The 17,417-nt window shown below is 36.7% G+C and overlaps 2 protein-coding genes and 1 pseudogene across 3 annotated transcripts; 1 reads left to right on the top strand and 2 right to left on the bottom strand.

Moving 5' to 3' along the window:
* Positions 1-3,677: 3,677 nt before the first annotated feature.
* On the bottom strand, positions 3,678-15,961 carry LOC148905639 (cell adhesion molecule Dscam2-like). The gene is made up of 9 exons (XM_089039672.1): positions 15,405-15,961; positions 9,313-9,699; positions 8,475-8,852; positions 7,935-8,210; positions 7,286-7,570; positions 6,660-6,935; positions 5,253-5,324; positions 5,016-5,099; positions 3,678-4,734 (listed from the first exon to the last, which is right to left on the bottom strand). Exons 2-9 carry the CDS (start codon positions 9,686-9,688, stop codon positions 4,367-4,369), a joined length of 2,115 nt encoding a protein of 704 aa, XP_088895798.1. The 5' UTR covers positions 9,689-9,699; positions 15,405-15,961; the 3' UTR covers positions 3,678-4,366.
* LOC148905641 (uncharacterized) lies at positions 5,514-6,275 on the bottom strand. The gene has a single exon (XM_089040235.1). The coding sequence runs from the start codon at positions 6,108-6,110 to the stop codon at positions 5,514-5,516; it is 597 nt and encodes a 198-aa protein (XP_088896361.1). The 5' UTR covers positions 6,111-6,275.
* Positions 13,645-15,070, top strand: LOC148905640 (uncharacterized; annotated as a pseudogene). Its single transcript, XR_016121642.1, has 3 exons — positions 13,645-13,910; positions 14,090-14,322; positions 14,664-15,070. The product of XR_016121642.1 is annotated as an uncharacterized LOC148905640 (transcript).
* Positions 15,962-17,417: the final 1,456 nt, after the last annotated feature.

Genomic DNA, 17,417 nt, shown 5'->3' with positions numbered 1-17,417 from the left:
AACTCATTCTTGCCCAAACTTAACTCAATAATAAACATTTTAATCCAGCTTGAATTTATAGTCCTACAAAATATAAAGGAATAATGTGGATACAACTGCTTTTACGGAATTTACCGTAGTAAGAGAGGATGTTTACAAAAGTAGATTGTTTGCGGACAGTTGTGAAAATATCGAATTTCATTTTACTTTCCCAATGAAACCCTCTAGTAACCTTCAAACGTCCAATAGTTTTTTAATTTTTTAATAACCTTTCCCAAGATTGCATGAAGTAGACCATGTTTTCTGCCAATAAGGCCCTTATTGTCGAAGAAGTAAACATTATGAACATCAGTTAGTAAGCTTGAGTTTCATGTACGTCATCTATGTCCGATGCGTGTTTTTCTGTCTATAGGACTGTAAGTGTGGAGTCCGACATTGAATGTGATACAAGGTGATCAAAACAGGGGAGTATTCTGCTGCGCATGCGCATTGCATCTTAGGTACTTGCCTTGGTTTGGTAATCAATGGCGGAGAAAGATTGCCGAGTGTGTCAAATCGTGCGCCAGTTGTGCACGTAAAAGGATTTTCTACACTCAACAATCCAAGAAATAGCTAAATGGGCTTTTTGATGTGTAATTGTGGCTGGAATCAGCGAGTGAAAGAATACAGTTGAGTTCTAAGTTGCTAAACAAATATGCAAAGCTGCTATCCATTTACGGGACTGACACCAGCACGTTGTGGGTTGCTTGGGTTTTTCGAGGTGAATATCTGATATATAACGAAGACTACTGCTTCAAAACCCTGTCTTATGGTAAGCTTTAGTTCTATAGTTTGTTCATAACATATAAGAATGTAAATCGGTGGTTTTCTTTCAGAGAAATCCAGCTCGAAAAGTTTACGATATTATGTGTGAAACCTTATTTTAGACTTAGTTGACGGTGAATTTCCCGTAATAGCAGAAAGAGTATCACAGTTCGGACATTAGAACTAGTTTTATCGTCCTTTCCTTCTTTGTTTTTTGTGGGTTTTATCAGCCTCAAAATCGGAGAATATATGCCGGTTTTTTTTTTCAATTATGACCACATTTTTGCTAGGCATAGTATCTGGTAAACTTCTTATAGAATTTAACACTCGACAAGCGTTGTTAAAAGTTCAATACGCGTATCGAACTCATTTCTTAGTATTTGTTTTTATTTCAAAGTAATCGGTGGCATATTTTCGGGAATATTTACTGCTAAATTAAGCCTAGAATTTCATAGCTAATGAATATCTATTAATATGTTATTGTGAGAAATCTAGGAAGAGTATCACATAAGTATTTCTATCATACTGAGCCTCACTAATGCTATTATCATCCTGTCATATTGAATAAGCTGGCAAAATCGGACAAGACATTATAAAACGTGTTTGTATTTAGCAGTTTTTTTTGTTGACACATTGTTACATGTGATGTATTAGAAGTGATAATATATTAACTTAGTTAAGTTAATTTAACTATTTTACTATGGTAGAGATGACTGTGATGACTGTCTTGAACAGACTCTTCCGCTGCATCCTGGACACTTGACAGGTCCTTTAGGGCGAGTGTTTCCTTTTCGTGGGTGTCTACCTTAAGGACACTTTGAAATACGTCTGTTGTTAGAGGCATACTGCTGCCGTGGTATTGGGTCAGAAGTACTTATTGTTGCAGGAGGTGTGTCTGGTGGACATGGAATAGAGGGTATGGCAGATATCGATGCATTGCCTAGCTTAATATCATTTACAATAGAATCAATGTCTCCAGGAGCTGTTGAGTCAAGGTTATCATTTGAATCAGATTCACCATTTTTTGAATTGTCACTAGACTTCGCAGTTTCAGTTTTTTTGGGTTTCAATATGGCATCTTTAGCAGTTTCAGCTAGTGATCTTGCTTTGTCTGCCAGAAATTCCTGTCAGAGGACACAGAAGTGGGTATCACTTAGGCAGTCCTCATGGTAAGAATGAGAACAGCCCTCCAATAATACCCAACTTTCTCTGTTTCTTGCTGTACAACTTGGCAGGTCACAACGTCGGTCTGGTACTGGTTGGTGTAAACCACAATAGCCCAAAGGCAGTGTCCTACATTTGACTTGATCTTTTCCAAGTACTTTGGGCAATACAGCACTCTTCTTTTATCCCTCAAAAATAGTTCTTCCTCCTCAATGTTTCTAGTATGCCAGCACATTTTACTTTAAGGATTCTGAGATGGTTGGTTGTGAAGTTATGATGTTTAGGTGGAGTGATATGTTTCTTGAAGTGTTTTTGTGTGTGTTTAGCTTGAAATGTGAATTTTTCCTTTTTGCGTAGCTGTTCAGTTGTCATGGCCATTTGTTTTTGAGCGAATGATAATATGGGCGTTCTCCACAGGATACTCATCAGATATGATAAGATGTGAGCGGAATTGATGAAAGAGATTAAGATTATGGATGCCTCAATATGTACATGTAGCCAGCCAAACCAATGGAGCCTTGTTGTAGTGGTGTCTCACTAGGCAAACAAACATTGTCCAAATACGAATTACATCATTAAAGTTTCCCAGGAAGTTGTTTAGTTTGAAAGTAACACTGTAGATAGTAAGGATCAAAGGCAGGTAGTTATCAAGTAGGTTTAGGAGTGTTCTGTAGTTTAAATCTTTGCAGGTGGAGAATTTGTGTTTGACAATGTCCCGTATAAGTAGCCAGCCACCATAAACAATACATGGTATAATTGATATAATTGGTATAATTGAGAAATCGTAGGCTGATCAGATGTATCTTGTTCTTTTGCAGGTCCAGAGGTGTTACAACGAAGGAGTGGTGTATGAGTGATCCTAATAAGAAGTGGGTTTGAGTAGTGGTCCAGGAGACCGGGTTCAGATGATGGAAAATGACTTTGATATTTTTGCGATTTAATAAATGTAGTCATAACTACTATTGTACCTAATGAGAATAGAACTTGAAATATAAATAAACACTAATTTACTTACTTTGGTAATGATTTCGTCGGGTTTGGCTGACCATGGATAGGGCTGCCAAACACACACCACAGATACGTGCGTTTGTTGCAATTTGGACGCGACAAGAGCGGAATTTTGTCCAAATACGAAGCAGCTGGCCTGCTCCGTTTCATTCGATTTACAGAAATGACTTTTCCGCATGTTACTCATTTTATTTCCGTATTTCCACATTCTGAGTAACACCACCATAAAAGTTATAGAAAGACAAACGAAACGATAGCGCGATGTTTTGCCGCCACGCTTTCGAGAGAGAGGGCTTTCCCTGAGGCGAGACAGCAATAATGAATTCACGGTCAGCGTCGACGCGCATGGTCGCGCAGAATACTCCCCTGTTGGTGATCAACTCGTTAAGCGTTAGCTTAGTCAACTCATTTTAAGCTCGTGATGAGCTATCGAGGTGGCTAGATTTCGTATTTTTCGGATAACGCTTCTCAGCCAATCGTTTTGGGTAATTCCCATAACCATGGAATCCATTGTATTCGCCAAGTGACGTCAATGAAAGAATCCACGCACGTTGTTTGCCGAGGAAGCCATTTTGGATTTTCGATCACTTCATAATCGGCAGCATATTTTGAGTATTCTTAGTTTACTTTAAGTTTTTCATACTTTCTAGTTAAAATTTAGATATGAATATTCAGTGCTGCGTTGCATGAGCTTGTTTGCTGGACGCAGATATCTCACTATGTTTGGAGTTAAAATTGGCTAAGGGGAAACCCCCGAAGCCGCTTTATTCAATATAAAATCTAAGTTTAACTTTTCATGTGACAATATTATAAGCGATGAAAGTCAGCCCCAGAAAAGGTGAGGGCATAACTCGAGTTATAAAACAAGAGAACAGGTATGGGGAGGAGGTGGGAATTTCGACGCTACGAAAAAGAAAGTGTACTCGTAAGGGCTAAAATGTGGTTGAACCCTGGGCGTATGCGATTACATGACCAACCTCATACGCATGCCCATCCTCGATAGATAAACCTTATTAGGTAATAGTGAACACTAAATTGCACCTCGAGATAATGTAACGCACGCTACTGATTTGTTTACAATACACTTAGTAAAATTACTGACTGGTAAAAAGTAAGGATGCATAATAGTCATGTTAATTAATAATTAAACTTCGCGGTCAAGTGGACTACGTTTTGATAGTCAAGCAAGAAAACATAAAATCTCTATTTGGTTCAAATATCTCATTTATGCTCTATTTATTGGCCTGAGATATAAGCAGATACATGCTAAGCACTATAGCTACCATGTGTTAATATGTCATGCCATTGTTAAAAAGCAATCCATATATATCATATGTACATATACAGGTCTCTAGTAGTGAGGTCTGACTATCTTGCCTTGTATTTCCTCATTACTCAATTTTTAATGTCTTCATATTTCAAGTGTAAGTCTTTGGTAAACTGGCAAAGAAGTGCCAGAGTGAAGCTGTTCGTAATTGCTTTGCTTGTGATTGCCAAACGTTTGGAAGCCTTTTGGGTGATGCTGCTCGCGGCAGGTAGGATCCAGATGCTCGTAGTTCTGTAGTGATGACATCTTGACAGAGTTACTCGTAAGTTCTGCGTAATGCCCTTGGGCTGCTTCGTCTGTATTCGTCATCGATTCTGATTGGACTGCAGTTGGTGGTTCAGAATTGATGTTACCAAAAATGATTTGCCCTGCATCTGTACTGTCGTTGTTATAGAAAAATTCAACAGCGTTGGATGTTTTGTTTGGTCTTTTAGTCTGTGGAAATCTTTTACCTAGCGCGATATAAGCAACAAGAACAATAATCTTAGTCAGCAAATTCATTCTTTATTGACAAAAAATTTACTCAGAACAATGCCTAGCTATCACCTTTGATTCAGTCATTGAAACAATCAATTGGCTAATCAATCCGTCACATTGACGAAGAGGAATATCTGGGTCTGCCCCAACTGACAAAGCTTCCTTAACCTTACATGTTCACCGTTAAATCTTCAACTTCTCTTTGCTATATTATTATTCACAAACATAAACTAGGTTTATTTAATTACATACTCACTTTTGCAGAGGATTAATAAAAGGAAGACATTGATTAGAAGAGATACCGCCGATAATGGAAGCAACACAATACTGGCAGTTGATCCTGATATCATAATCAACAAAATCGAAAATTATATATTTGTATAGAAAGGAAGTGTGGAATTAAATAAGTAAGGAAGAAACAAAATAGAAAAACAATAGAAAACAACAACCTTGACAAAAAGAAAGCCGATGCTTAACTAACTGTAAAACTCACCAAAAAAATTAGCAGGGTTGTTATTCTTTTTCTCACGCTTCTTCTTCTTCTGTTCTGTTAGCTTGCAAGGACCTGGCAAAAACGTGTGATTTCTACGTTGAGAACTGTGCTACGACAACTGCCAAAAATAAATCTCAAATAGATATCTTGGACTGACAATAAATAAATAAATAAATAAATAATGTCTTTATTAAAGAAATGATAAAATGCATATCATTAACATGATTATAATCATAAGACTAAAAACTGATTAAAAGATTACTAATTACTAAAGATTATTCTATTTACAAATGAGTTTTTAAAACGTTGAGAATTAACTCTAGGTCTAATAAAATATGATTTCCTTAAATTATATTTGGACGTTTGTATTCTAGGCGCTATGCTATGCAAAGGATGGTCACTACTAACCGATTTCTTATATAACCTTGTGTCAAATTTATTTAAAAGATCCTGAATATTATAATGGCATGTTGTATAATTTCGTTTGTAACAGCGATCTAAAAAGTTTTGTACGGTGGTAAGCTCCGGAGGTGATGCTCCATAAACACTAAGACCATAAATTAGTTTTGATATAACAATTGTTGAAAATAAATGGTCAACTTCTTTTTGTATATATCCTTCCTTCCTAAGGGATCTTATAACAAATAAAGAATTGTTTATAGCTATAATGGTATCTTTTACATGAAGGTCAAATCTACTATCACTCTGGAAAGTAATACCTAAGATTTTAAGACTGCTACACTGAGGAATATTAGAAATAGGCTGAAAACTAAATTGGTCCATTCCTTTCTTAGTAAAAATTATTTCTTTGCACTTAGTAGGATTACATGACATACTATTATTTGAGGACCATAACATGAAAGAATTAACATAACTGACTGAATTATCAGTTAGATTTCCATTAACACAGAAAACAGGAGATACAATAGTACTATCGTCTGCATATTTGATTAACACTTCCTCATCAGGACTAGAGGAATCAAATATCTCTAAATCATTAATAAAAATACTGAATAGATATGGTCCACTAACTGTTCAACAATGACCCAATCTATCCTAATTTCCATACAACGATATCAACTTATGTCCACTACTTCTTGCAGTTCATGTCAGTATCGTTCAAGTGCATTAAAATAACTATTATGAATATCGCGCGTTCTAATTATAATTGGTTGGGAGCGCATGCTTTATGAGAGTCACCAGCACCATGTTTATCCAAAATAGTTGTTATAGGAATTGAATATGTTTTTTGAATTTACCTCGCGTTCTATTAATACTTATCAATACCCTGATGATGGAGAATTATCTCCGAAAGCTTGGTTAAGAATAAAGTTACCCTAATGGACTGATTTGTCCTATTTTTTGTGGCGTATGTTTAAATCATTGATTATTTTCAATAACACTCACAGTATTTGGTGACTGTAACATTGTGCCAAGCGATTCCATATCTGTTCTTAGCCAGACAGCTATATATACCAAAGTCCAAAGTATTGAGTTTTAATAATCTTAACGTGCTCGTTCCCGGATAATAGGAGGTTCCATTCACACGGATCTTGCCATTCAACCCGTACCACGTAACATTTGGTACTGGTACACCTCTTGCGACGCAGCGTAAGTAGATTGTATCACGAGACCATGAAACGTTGTGTTTGCTTGACAGTATTTCATCTATTTCTGGTTTGTCTAAATGTTAAAAAAAGTATATTGTTTTGTCTTTTATGCCTTACGCGCGCGTCTAAAATTAATTCTAAACTAAATAAACTTTGTTGTGTTTTTTTTTTTTGCATTTGCAAAGCATCCCCGTCTACCTTCACTATATAATCCTGCATAAAGTGGATGTAAAAGAACCCACTGAAGACGCTGATGTGGTGACCATCCTCAGTGCCGTTCATACACTGCAGTAGCCATGCCTTTATATCAGAGCGAGACGGAAGGTGAGCTTGCAATGATAGAGACGGGAATAATCTTGTCCAAAGAAGATGACATATAAAAACATCAGTGTCTAAACCTGCAAACTTTGCGTTTGTACTTACACATTACTTTAATAAAAACATTCGCTAATCCCAAAATACCATCTCTCTTGTCATAAGCCTGGCACTGGTACTTTCCTTGTTGACGTCGAGAAATATTCCGAATGGCCAGTGTGCCGCTGTTAATTTCAACACTTCCCAGCTTTAGGGACTCGTGGGTGGATACATGTACCCACGTGACATTTTCAAGCCATAATGGACTTATTGCACAGGTGATATTCAGGTCTTCTCCTTCAACTATCTGTGCTCCACCATTCGTATCAAGAAGTGTGGAAGAAATTTCAAAATCTTCAGAGAATGAAAGCCATATGTCATAAGAGATAAATAATATGTTATTCATTAATTGCACGCGCGGTTGAAATAACACTCATGAAAGTTTTTTGCTGATTTATGTATTATAATCAACACGCTTTTTGTTAATGTGATGTTAAAAGGAAATACTATCTTAGTTGACGAAGAATTAATGAAAATTAACAATTTGCATTTGATTAAAGTGGCTTAATACCACTAATGCGTAGCGAGAATAAACAGTGGCAAAGGCGAAAGCAATGGCGATGTCGTACGTGATGTCGCAATGACGATGCCGATACCAAAGACGATGACGATGACATTGACAAACAAATATAAGCAACTTGGTTACAGCGTTACTTACAAATCACAAAAATATTGATCTTTGAGGTCACTGGAGGCTCAAATGGATTGTTAGTTGCCTGGCATTCATAAGTACCTCCTTGGTTTCTTTTGATTTCCATGAATTTTAAGAAACTCAAGCCTACTGTTTCAGAGACCGCAAGCCTTTTTTGGGGTGATATTTTCATCCAGGTCACATGAGGTACTGGGGAAGCATTTGCACTGCAAGTGATGTTTAAAGAAGAACCTTCTTGTATTATCTTTGTCGCCAATGCAGATAACAATACCTTTGGGTGATCTAGCCAAAAATAGGTACATTGTTACAAGTGTTGGATTTTATTCGGCTGATAAAAGTCTTTGAATTTCATGATCTTCTTCAAATAGTGGTCAAACACTGGCTACAACGTGAGGTCAACCCGATTGTAATTATATTAAAAAATTTACGATGAGCATGCATGTGAGCTTAAACATCCGGCACAAGAAAGGAAATCAAAAGCGTTCAGTGACGCAATACGCATACCATCAGAGTTGGTGCAAACAGTAGGGAGCTAGTACTAATTACCTGTCACAACCAGCGTAGATGTACTGTTTATTGAAAGTTCTCTTCTTAACTTCAACATGCATCCATATATCCCATTATCAGCTTCAGTTACATTCGAGATGATCAGAGTAGCAGGCTGCTCGATTCTGACTCGAGTAGGATTCAACAATCTTGCTGGACACGTTGTCGTCTTTATGACCGCTGACGATGACGGATCTTTTCCCCCCGTTGCTATGGTAACCCATTGGTTGTTTTGGTCAACATAGCTCCACACGGGTGATTCTGAAAGGAGCCTGATATTTCGGTTATCGTAAGTGAACTTCCATTCGAATCGCGCTGTTTTACCACTTGAAACAAACAAAGTACTCGAAGGCACTTTAGTAAAACGAGCCATTTTATCTGACAACAGATATGTATTAAGCATAAGTAGTAAGCTTAGAATTTACCGCCAGGTTAATAGTATTTTCCTATTGATCCCTGAATCGTTATATTATCCATCAGATCAGTGCGGAAACACAAACCTGGACTACTTGAACAAATTAAATTAATATCAAAATCTTTCATAAATTCTATGTGTCTTTTTAAGATATTTAGGCTTCTTTGCTTGCTCCTGCTTGTTTAAAGCTTGACTTAAGCTTTGTTTTCACTGATCATGATCGTATATATAACTTTCTTCAAGTGTGGTCCCGGTTATGGTGTGTTCGCACAAAAATTTATTCATTTATCACTTCATTCAGCCTGCCTTGATTCCCTCAATATACATATGCTTAATCCAATCAATCGATTATGAAACAAGTTCCAAATCCAACATTTATTGAACCTCCTCATTCAGGAAAGAATCGCATCTGTTACAATTTACCTGTTACTATGAGTTCCACTTTGTTATTGATTGAAGGAGATATTCTTAGCACCAAAGATATTCCATACCATCCACTGTCATTGTTTGTTACATTAGAAATGACCAAAGTAGCGACTGACTCTTTGCTAACGCGAACTGTAGGGTACAGCAGCCTTGGTGGACATGTTCGTCGACTTATCGTCCACTTCCAGCCACGCAGCCCATCATCAACTGCTATGACTGACTTAGTATGTCCATCAGGGTTATAATAATACCAGACTGGCGAGGAAACGTAATATCCAAAGTCCATGTTCTTGTCAACAACAGTGTAATTCCAGTTAAATCTCACTGTTTCTCCGGCGAATGCTTCAATCCTTGATGGGGAATTAGTTAGCATAACTTTCCCATCTATCCAATGAAGAATATATTTGTTAGTGCACATAATAATGTTACATTATAGAAGTAAATTTTCAAGAGAAAAAATAAATAAACCTAAGCAGACTTAACTGACTTCTTTTCAACAATCGAATTAAGCACGATGCACGCGCGCTCAAAAACCGCTAAATAATCTTCATGACGAATTTATTGAAGAACCATACACCTTTTGGAACTTCAGAAGGGCGAAACCCTCTAATTTTGCACGTGACTCTCTATATATCAGTTTTTTTTGTTGTTTTGCTTTGTATTGTTGTTGTTGTTGTTGTTATTATTTTCCGGAATAACAGGTATTAGCAAAAACCATTGTGTACTTCCTAAGAACGCGCGCGCTCATTGGTTAGTTGGAGGTGAATATGGTACGATATTCACTTCTGAATCTCGGAATATTGAGTCGACAACAAAATGGCATCTGCCGGCAATCGTTTTGCTACAATTTCTGATGAGGAAATTGAAAAATAAAAGTAAGTGTCATTCCCATCAATACTAAAAAGGCAACGAAGTATGGCTAAAATTTTTGCGTGAATTCGTCACGTAAACTGAAAGTTTCTGTTTGTTTGATTTTATCGAATTATTGTATATAAAAATAAGTTACTCTGTACACATGTTGGTATATGATGAAACAATTATTCGCCTCTGGCTCAGTGAATATGGAGAATATTTACCTCGCCGCTCAAAGACTCGCGTCTCGGTGAATATTACACGATATTCACTTCGCCTTCGTCGAATAGTTGCCTAATATCCCATATGTGTTATTTTTCAAAGCTTAAGACAATTTTGTTTATTAGAACAATGTAAAAAAGCGTTCTGTTTGTTTTGTGCTCAATTTCTACGATAATTTGCACACATTACAACCTGAAAAAAAAAAAATATATATATAATAAACAACTTTGATCATTATTTTATAAAAAGTTACGTGTTCGGAGAGTCATACTCATTGTTCTTCCTTAACCACAGGCAATAAACTGTTTTACTCAACAATTTGCCTCAAAACTTTGTTGCTTTTACTTTGTTCAGTCTTCTGGCGATGCTTCAGCGCGATTTGAGACGAAGGATTTAGATTTCATTTTCCTTTTCCACACCCGAAAACACTAACACTAAAGCTTAATTTTGTTCACTTGACATTGTCAAATGACGTATAGCAAAATTGGTTAGGCAATCGAGATATCAATTGGTGCTTGCGTGACCGAAGCAATACATAACCTCATGCATGCGATCGTGAATCATTATTCCTTTCTGATAATTTTAACCTTAAGGAGGCTCTGGGTGGTTTTGGCCTGGCACACCTAGCCGCATTGAAACGGCTACAACTTCGTCTTGAATAACTCGATCTGCAAGCAATTTTCACACAATGTCAGGAAAGGATTGAAGGTTTCAAAAATGATAAATTAGTTTAAAGCGGCCTTTTCATTATGACGTAATGATGACATCATAGAAATCGTTTACCACTTATTTTCTCCAAAACTAGACCCAAACTTTCAAAGCGACTTGCACCAATCGATAGTATTCATCAAGGCACCCACGATATTGCAATATAAGAAAAATGTATGAGAGCGTTTTCCAAATATTGCGCGATGAATATTTTCATGGACTTTTACTAATTTTTCCAGCTTGTCAACTTCATACCCTTATAATGGGAACTTTGATTTAGTAGATTCAATATTTTTAGTAGCTAGAATATAGGTACGGATATAGACACTGTCCCTATTGAGTATGAATCAAATTGTGACTTTCTTCCTAACGTTATGGATTTTTTTGATATGAAGGTAAATGACCCCCTTTGTTGTCAAAAGCGATAGAACATATCGATAATATAAAGAACATATCGGCATTCAAAAAATCGTCGAACGATTTTTTTCTAAATGAAGTCACTAAAAGATGTATGCTTTACGATTAGTCTACTTTAATTTCGTATTCATTGAAGGGTTGTAAAGCAGTCAAATAAAAATAAGTACGCTCACAACTATTTTCGCTCACGGCTGCTTGTTGATTATTCACGCTTGACTTCCGTGTTATTCCTTGTCGTGTGCTGTTAGTTGTGAGCGTACTTATTTTAGAAAAAAATCGTTCGACGATTTTTTGAATGCCGATACGTTCTTTATATTATCGATATGTTCTATCGCTTTTGACAACAAAGGGGGTCATTTACCTTCATATCAAAAAAATCCATAACGTTAGGAAGAAAGTCACAATTTGATTCATACTCAATAGGGACAGTGTCTATATCCGTACCTATATTCTAGCTAGTAAAAATATTGAATCCACTAAATTAAAGTCCTCATTTTGAGGGTATAAAGTTGACACGCTGGAAATAATAGTAAAAGTTCATGAAAATATTCATCGCGCAATATTTGGAAAACGCTCTCATACATTTTTTTCATTTTGCAATATGTCGGGTGCCTTGATGAATACTATCGACTGGTGCAAGTCGCTTTGAAAGTTTAGGTCTAGTTTTGGAGAAAATAAGCGATAAACGATTTCTATGATGTCATCATTACGTCACATTTTAAAGGCCGCTTTAAACTAATTTATCGTTTTTGAAACCTTCAATCCTTTCCTGACATTGTGTGAAAAGTACTTGCAGATCGAGTTATTTAAGACGAAGTTGTAGCCGTTTCAATGCGGCTAGCTGTGCCAGGCCAAAACTACCCAGAGCCTCCTTAAGCAGATACTAATATGGCGTTCCATCCATGCCAAAATTCATAGTTGACATTCGATATTGTAGTTTAAGTATTCTTCTTGGTTTGTACGATTGGACATTCAAGGTTAGATATTTTTTACGGAGTTTTCACAATTCTACTTTGTAGTTAAGAGTATGTCGATATTGTAGCTGAAGTATTCTTGTTGGTTTGTACGATTGGACATTCAAGTTCAGAGTATTGAACATTCAACTTATGAATATCCAACCGCAATCCACTTTACATGCCGTCATCGCGGGCTCAAGTTACGAAGACTCCTCAAAATGGCGGGATAAAAACATAGTAAGTTTAGCTAATTTTCTTATCCTTTTTTCATAAGAGAAAAGTGTTAAAAATTCAAAAAATATACTTAACTCGATTATTCATATATTTTTCCTTTGTTTTATATGTTGTAGTCACCCAAGCAGGAGATTCTGTGTAATCATGAACGACATATCCTATTTGCTACAGTCTGTTTATGACATTATCAGTGGTTTAAACAGATTAACAGATGACTCGAATAATCAAATGGACTTCGAGTTGGTAGTTAGTAAATTTGATTATCTTCAGAGAATTGTGGTGAACCTCGATATCGATGATTTTGTAACAGAGACAATTAGGAGAGCGTATAGTTTGTTAATAGAAAGCAAAAATACCAAGAAATCCTCTGCAGGCCCAGGTTACAGCGCAGGAATTCAACGAGATGGAAGCCGTGGAAGACCATCATACGTCATAAGTAAGGACGTACTATCTTATTTCATTGACCAAAGTTTTAAACTGGAAGAAATTAGCACCATACTTGGAGTAAGTGTCAGAACTGTGAATAGAAGAATGTCATCATATGGACTCAGTGTATCAGGTAATTAAGACTTGTATCACAAGAAATAGTTCAGAAAGAGTAATTTATCATTGATGAGTTGCGGGGGATTTCCTTTGTTGATGTCTAGTTTATATCACTCCCAAATTCTCCATGCCATTACAATTTCACTTCTTATTCATTTCCTGCCTTCCCTTTCCACCCCAGAATTTCCATTTCTTTCTGTACATGTTAGTAACATTTGTCAGCCAAAGTGACTGTCATTTTTTGACACCCCACCCCTCAATCTGTTAAATATGCGTAATGAATATCTGTGAGAAGTTTGATGATTTAATGCAAAAGTGCACAGTGCAAGTTTTGTAAGTTGTTGTCACTGTAAAGATGGTGGCAATCTTTGTCATAAACTACCTTGTGTTTATAGGGACATACAGTACCATTGATGATAACCAGCTAGATGAACTTACTATGCAAGCATCTAATGCACATCCTGGCATTGGTATTAGAATGCTAAAAGGCTATTTACAAAGCAAATGAATCCGTGTCCAACGTGAAAGGGTTAGATTGTCGTTATTACGAATTGATCCCATTGGTATTGTTCAGAGGTGGCAATCAACTGTCAAAAGACGTCGCTATAATGTGAAATATCCCTTATCATTGTGGCACATTGATGGAAACCACAAACTTATAAGGTAACCTTGATTTTATTTTGAATTATTGGATAAGAACAAGTATATTTCACCTGCATGATGCAAATAATACAGCTGGGGTCTTGATAATTTTTGATACTGTGCTCAATTTCATGGATTGTTTTGTCATACATTTTGTAACCAAAAAAGTTTTTCCATGTACTGATGACACTTTTTCGTAGGTGGAGAATAGTAGTACATGGTGGAATAGATGGTTATTCCAGAATCCCAGTTTACCTAAAGGCATCTGACAATAACAGAGCAGATACTGTATTAAATGCCTTTCTTGAGGCAACATCCGAGTATGGTCTTCCATCGCGTGTAAGATCCGACAAAGGTGGTGAAAATGTAGATGTTGCTTCATGTATATTAAGTCATATTCAGAGAGGACCAGGCAGAGGAAGCATGATTACAGGTATATCATAGAATCAGATCAGTTTTTATTGAATGCCAATTACCTATGTATCTTATTAGAGTCGTTTTCATTGCACCGTGAAACATTAGTCAGACTAATACGTAGTACTTGTTGGTGATAGCTAGTATTAGATCTAGTCTAATGAACCAAAGGCAACCATTATAATAAGGTGAATACATTAACGTGAAAAATACCAAAATGATACTCTTCCGAGTCAGGTCACCTTGTGTTTAATACAAACTACCACACACTGCCAAAAACTAATTTAGTCTTTTTCGTTTCACGGTGCAATGAAAACGACTCTATTAAACAGTGTGCAATTTTGAATAAATGCTTGATAGGAAAAAGTACCCACAATCAGAGAATTGAGCGACTTTGGAGAGATGTTTTTGCTGGATGTATTTCCCTTTTCTACGAGCTATTTCATGATCTCGAAAGTCAGAATATCCTAGACCCAGACAGTGATGCTCATTTGTGGTGTCTACATTTTGTCTTCTTACCCATCATTAACAAACATCTAACCAATTGGAAGAATGCATGGGTTCATCACCCAATACGTACAGAGAAAAACAAGTCTCCAATGCAACTCTGGATTAGAGGCCTGCAGGAAGCCTGGGGGACACAGTCTGTTGAAGATGAAGTATTTCAGGTATGATGATTACAATCAAACTACCTCCAACATTAACATATTGACAGGGGCAGATTCAGAACTTTTTCAAAGAGGGGGTTGCAATGCAATCAAACAAACCAAAAAAATAAAAATAAAAAAATTGGGGGTTATTACTATTTTCTAAGACAAGTTATACTGAAAACTCTGTAGAACTAGTTCCCATAGGGTGGTTGCAATAAAACAAAGTAAATATAAAAGAAAATAGCACATTATGACCTTCCATTAATTCCTAAATTACAGAGGAATACACTTGGCATCCGCAACCCATTAAGTATAAAATTACAGTAGTACTTAATCAGGTTCCTTGTTTTCACTTTAAAAAATGTATAATTTCATGGGTGTAGCTCTTATTGTCATAAAACCAAAATTATCAGATAACCTTTGTTTTGTTTTTCATAAATAAATGACTTACTTCAGTCTGATCCAGCTGTGATTCTGTCTGCAATGTTTGATGTTGCTCAATATCCCTTTGCAGAGGTCTTATGTATATCTTTGCTTGACCTGCCAGTTGTTTGATTCTAGTTGATATATGGGGTGGGTTGATTACATGAAAACCCCCATCTTCACCTCCTCCTCTCTGAAAAAGATATAGTTCAAATCCCCCTGCCATGCTCAATGCAGGGTATTTTAAGAGAATATTCTGATACACATGTTCATGTGCACCAAAAGTTATTGAGCCATCTCCTAGCCCCATGTTGGAGAGGTGGGTCCTGTCCTTAATGGAAGAAGGAGGACTTGAGGCAGTCTTGGAGGCAAGGCACACGAATTTAAGGGTGCATGTGGACTCATTTTTGCCTTTTCCTTTTCCTTTTCCATTTTTGTTAGTATACTGTTTTTTGGAAGCATATCCAAACAACCTTCGTTATTCTACCACAGCGGAGTTTGGAACTGAAGATGAACTTGTAGAAGAAGCACGGGTAGATATACTTGTAGATACAGCTGTAGAGGCTTGTGCACCATCTGAGAAGTTTGACACATGATTATTAACTAAGAAAACCAAGACAACCTAAAAAAGTTTTGGAATGTTTATCTGATAAATGTGAAAAGACTTTGACAACAGCACTATTTAACGTATAGGATCATATAACTTAGAACTACAGAAAAATATAGAATACATAAAAAGGATCTCACTAAAAATGCCGGTTTTTTCGAAATATATATAGTTTCTTAACTTATCAAAATAGCAATACCACTTCTAGAATGACAAGTTTGTAAGCTTAAATAATTGCAGCGCTAGCTGCATTCAAGTGAAATCAGTGGCGGCCAAACTTGTAGCTGGAAATGACCGAAATGGTAGAAGAATCAACTGCAGGAATTTTATGCGAGTACAAACTCCTAGTGACATCACAGACTATAAAATCTCCCATGACAGCTAAATAATACCTCTTGACTCTAGACTATTGTCGTGTAATACCACGGATCAAAGTGCACGCGCTGACCAGTCAGTCAAGTCAGTCCACACGCAAAGCCTATACATAATACTACCACATACTCTATTTCCTTTTTTTTAGATTATTACCTTTTGGTCGGGTTATTATAGATAATTTTGATATGAATATTAAAATATCTTTAGCTTGAAGCTGAACTCATTCCTTGGAACTCATGTACGTGTGCGGCATTGTGCGTCATGTGGACCCGTCATGTGTGAAATTCCAAAAAAAAAACAATAGGAAAATCTTTCTTATTTTATACAAACTACTATTTAATCTTACCTTGTGGAACACCTCCTCTTTGCAATGCCGAAAGTCGATCGGCCACCTTTAACAGGGCCGACCTCACCTCATTTAACTCCTCACTCATAGTCGCCAGAACAAAATCCCGAAAATCCACGTGAGCATGAGGAGCTTAGCTTAGTTCGAGATAGCGTCACCCCGTTGTGTTGGTACAAATAACGTCCCTACTAAAACAAAGAACTATGAAACCTGAGCATTTGAGTTGGTTAGATGTCTATTTATTTAATCCAAGATGGCGTCATAATTAGCAACACCTTGGTGCACGACGAGCTTTACTCAACTTTGAAATGCACAGCGGGAGCAGGCTCATCAATCAGCGGTTAACAATACTATGGTATATAATGCAATTAAGTCTTCAGTTGATGTCAATACTTTCGTACAGTGCTGTATTTTGTATGTCATCGACAAGTTTTAGGAACATAAGAAACACAATGAAAACGAAAAAGTTAATGGTTAACGGAATATACGTATATAAACAAATGGATTTCGCGCGAAAGTCAAATAATTCTAAGCAGTGGACATGGCGGCAGAACGATCACCGCCAGGTCCACTGCAATTGAACCAGGTTTTCGGACGTTCTCTCAATCCCTTGAAGAAATGGTATGCCTTATCAAGCGACTGGTACTACAGGATAAGAGAATTTATGATTAGCGACTGGTATGAGCTATTATCCGAGGACATAGTCGAAGTCC

Source organism: Actinia tenebrosa, unplaced genomic scaffold (assembly GCF_029948245.1).
Source record: "Actinia tenebrosa isolate PJP-AT-01 unplaced genomic scaffold, QUT_ActTen_1.0 PGA_scaffold7__59_contigs__length_16204524, whole genome shotgun sequence".
Classification (NCBI taxonomy): Eukaryota; Metazoa; Cnidaria; class Anthozoa; order Actiniaria; family Actiniidae; genus Actinia; species Actinia tenebrosa.
The sequence above is the reverse complement of the archived record's forward strand: the minus strand, read 5'-3'. Positions and strand labels throughout refer to the sequence as shown.

Bases quoted from the DNA above. Each gene is read 5' to 3' on its own strand.
- LOC148905641 (XM_089040235.1), bottom strand. From the start codon at position 6,110: ATGTTATGGTCCTCAAATAATAGTATGTCATGTAATCCTACTAAGTGC.
- LOC148905639 (XM_089039672.1), bottom strand. From the start codon at position 9,688: ATGCTAACTAATTCCCCATCAAGGATTGAAGCATTCGCCGGAGAAACA. The intron at 8,853-9,312 runs GTAAATTGTAAC...ATCTGTTGTCAG, and splicing joins AGTGGAACTCATAGTAACAG to ATAAAATGGCTCGTTTTACT. The intron at 5,100-5,252 runs GTGAGTTTTACA...TTATGATATCAG, and splicing joins CAACCCTGCTAATTTTTTTG to GATCAACTGCCAGTATTGTG.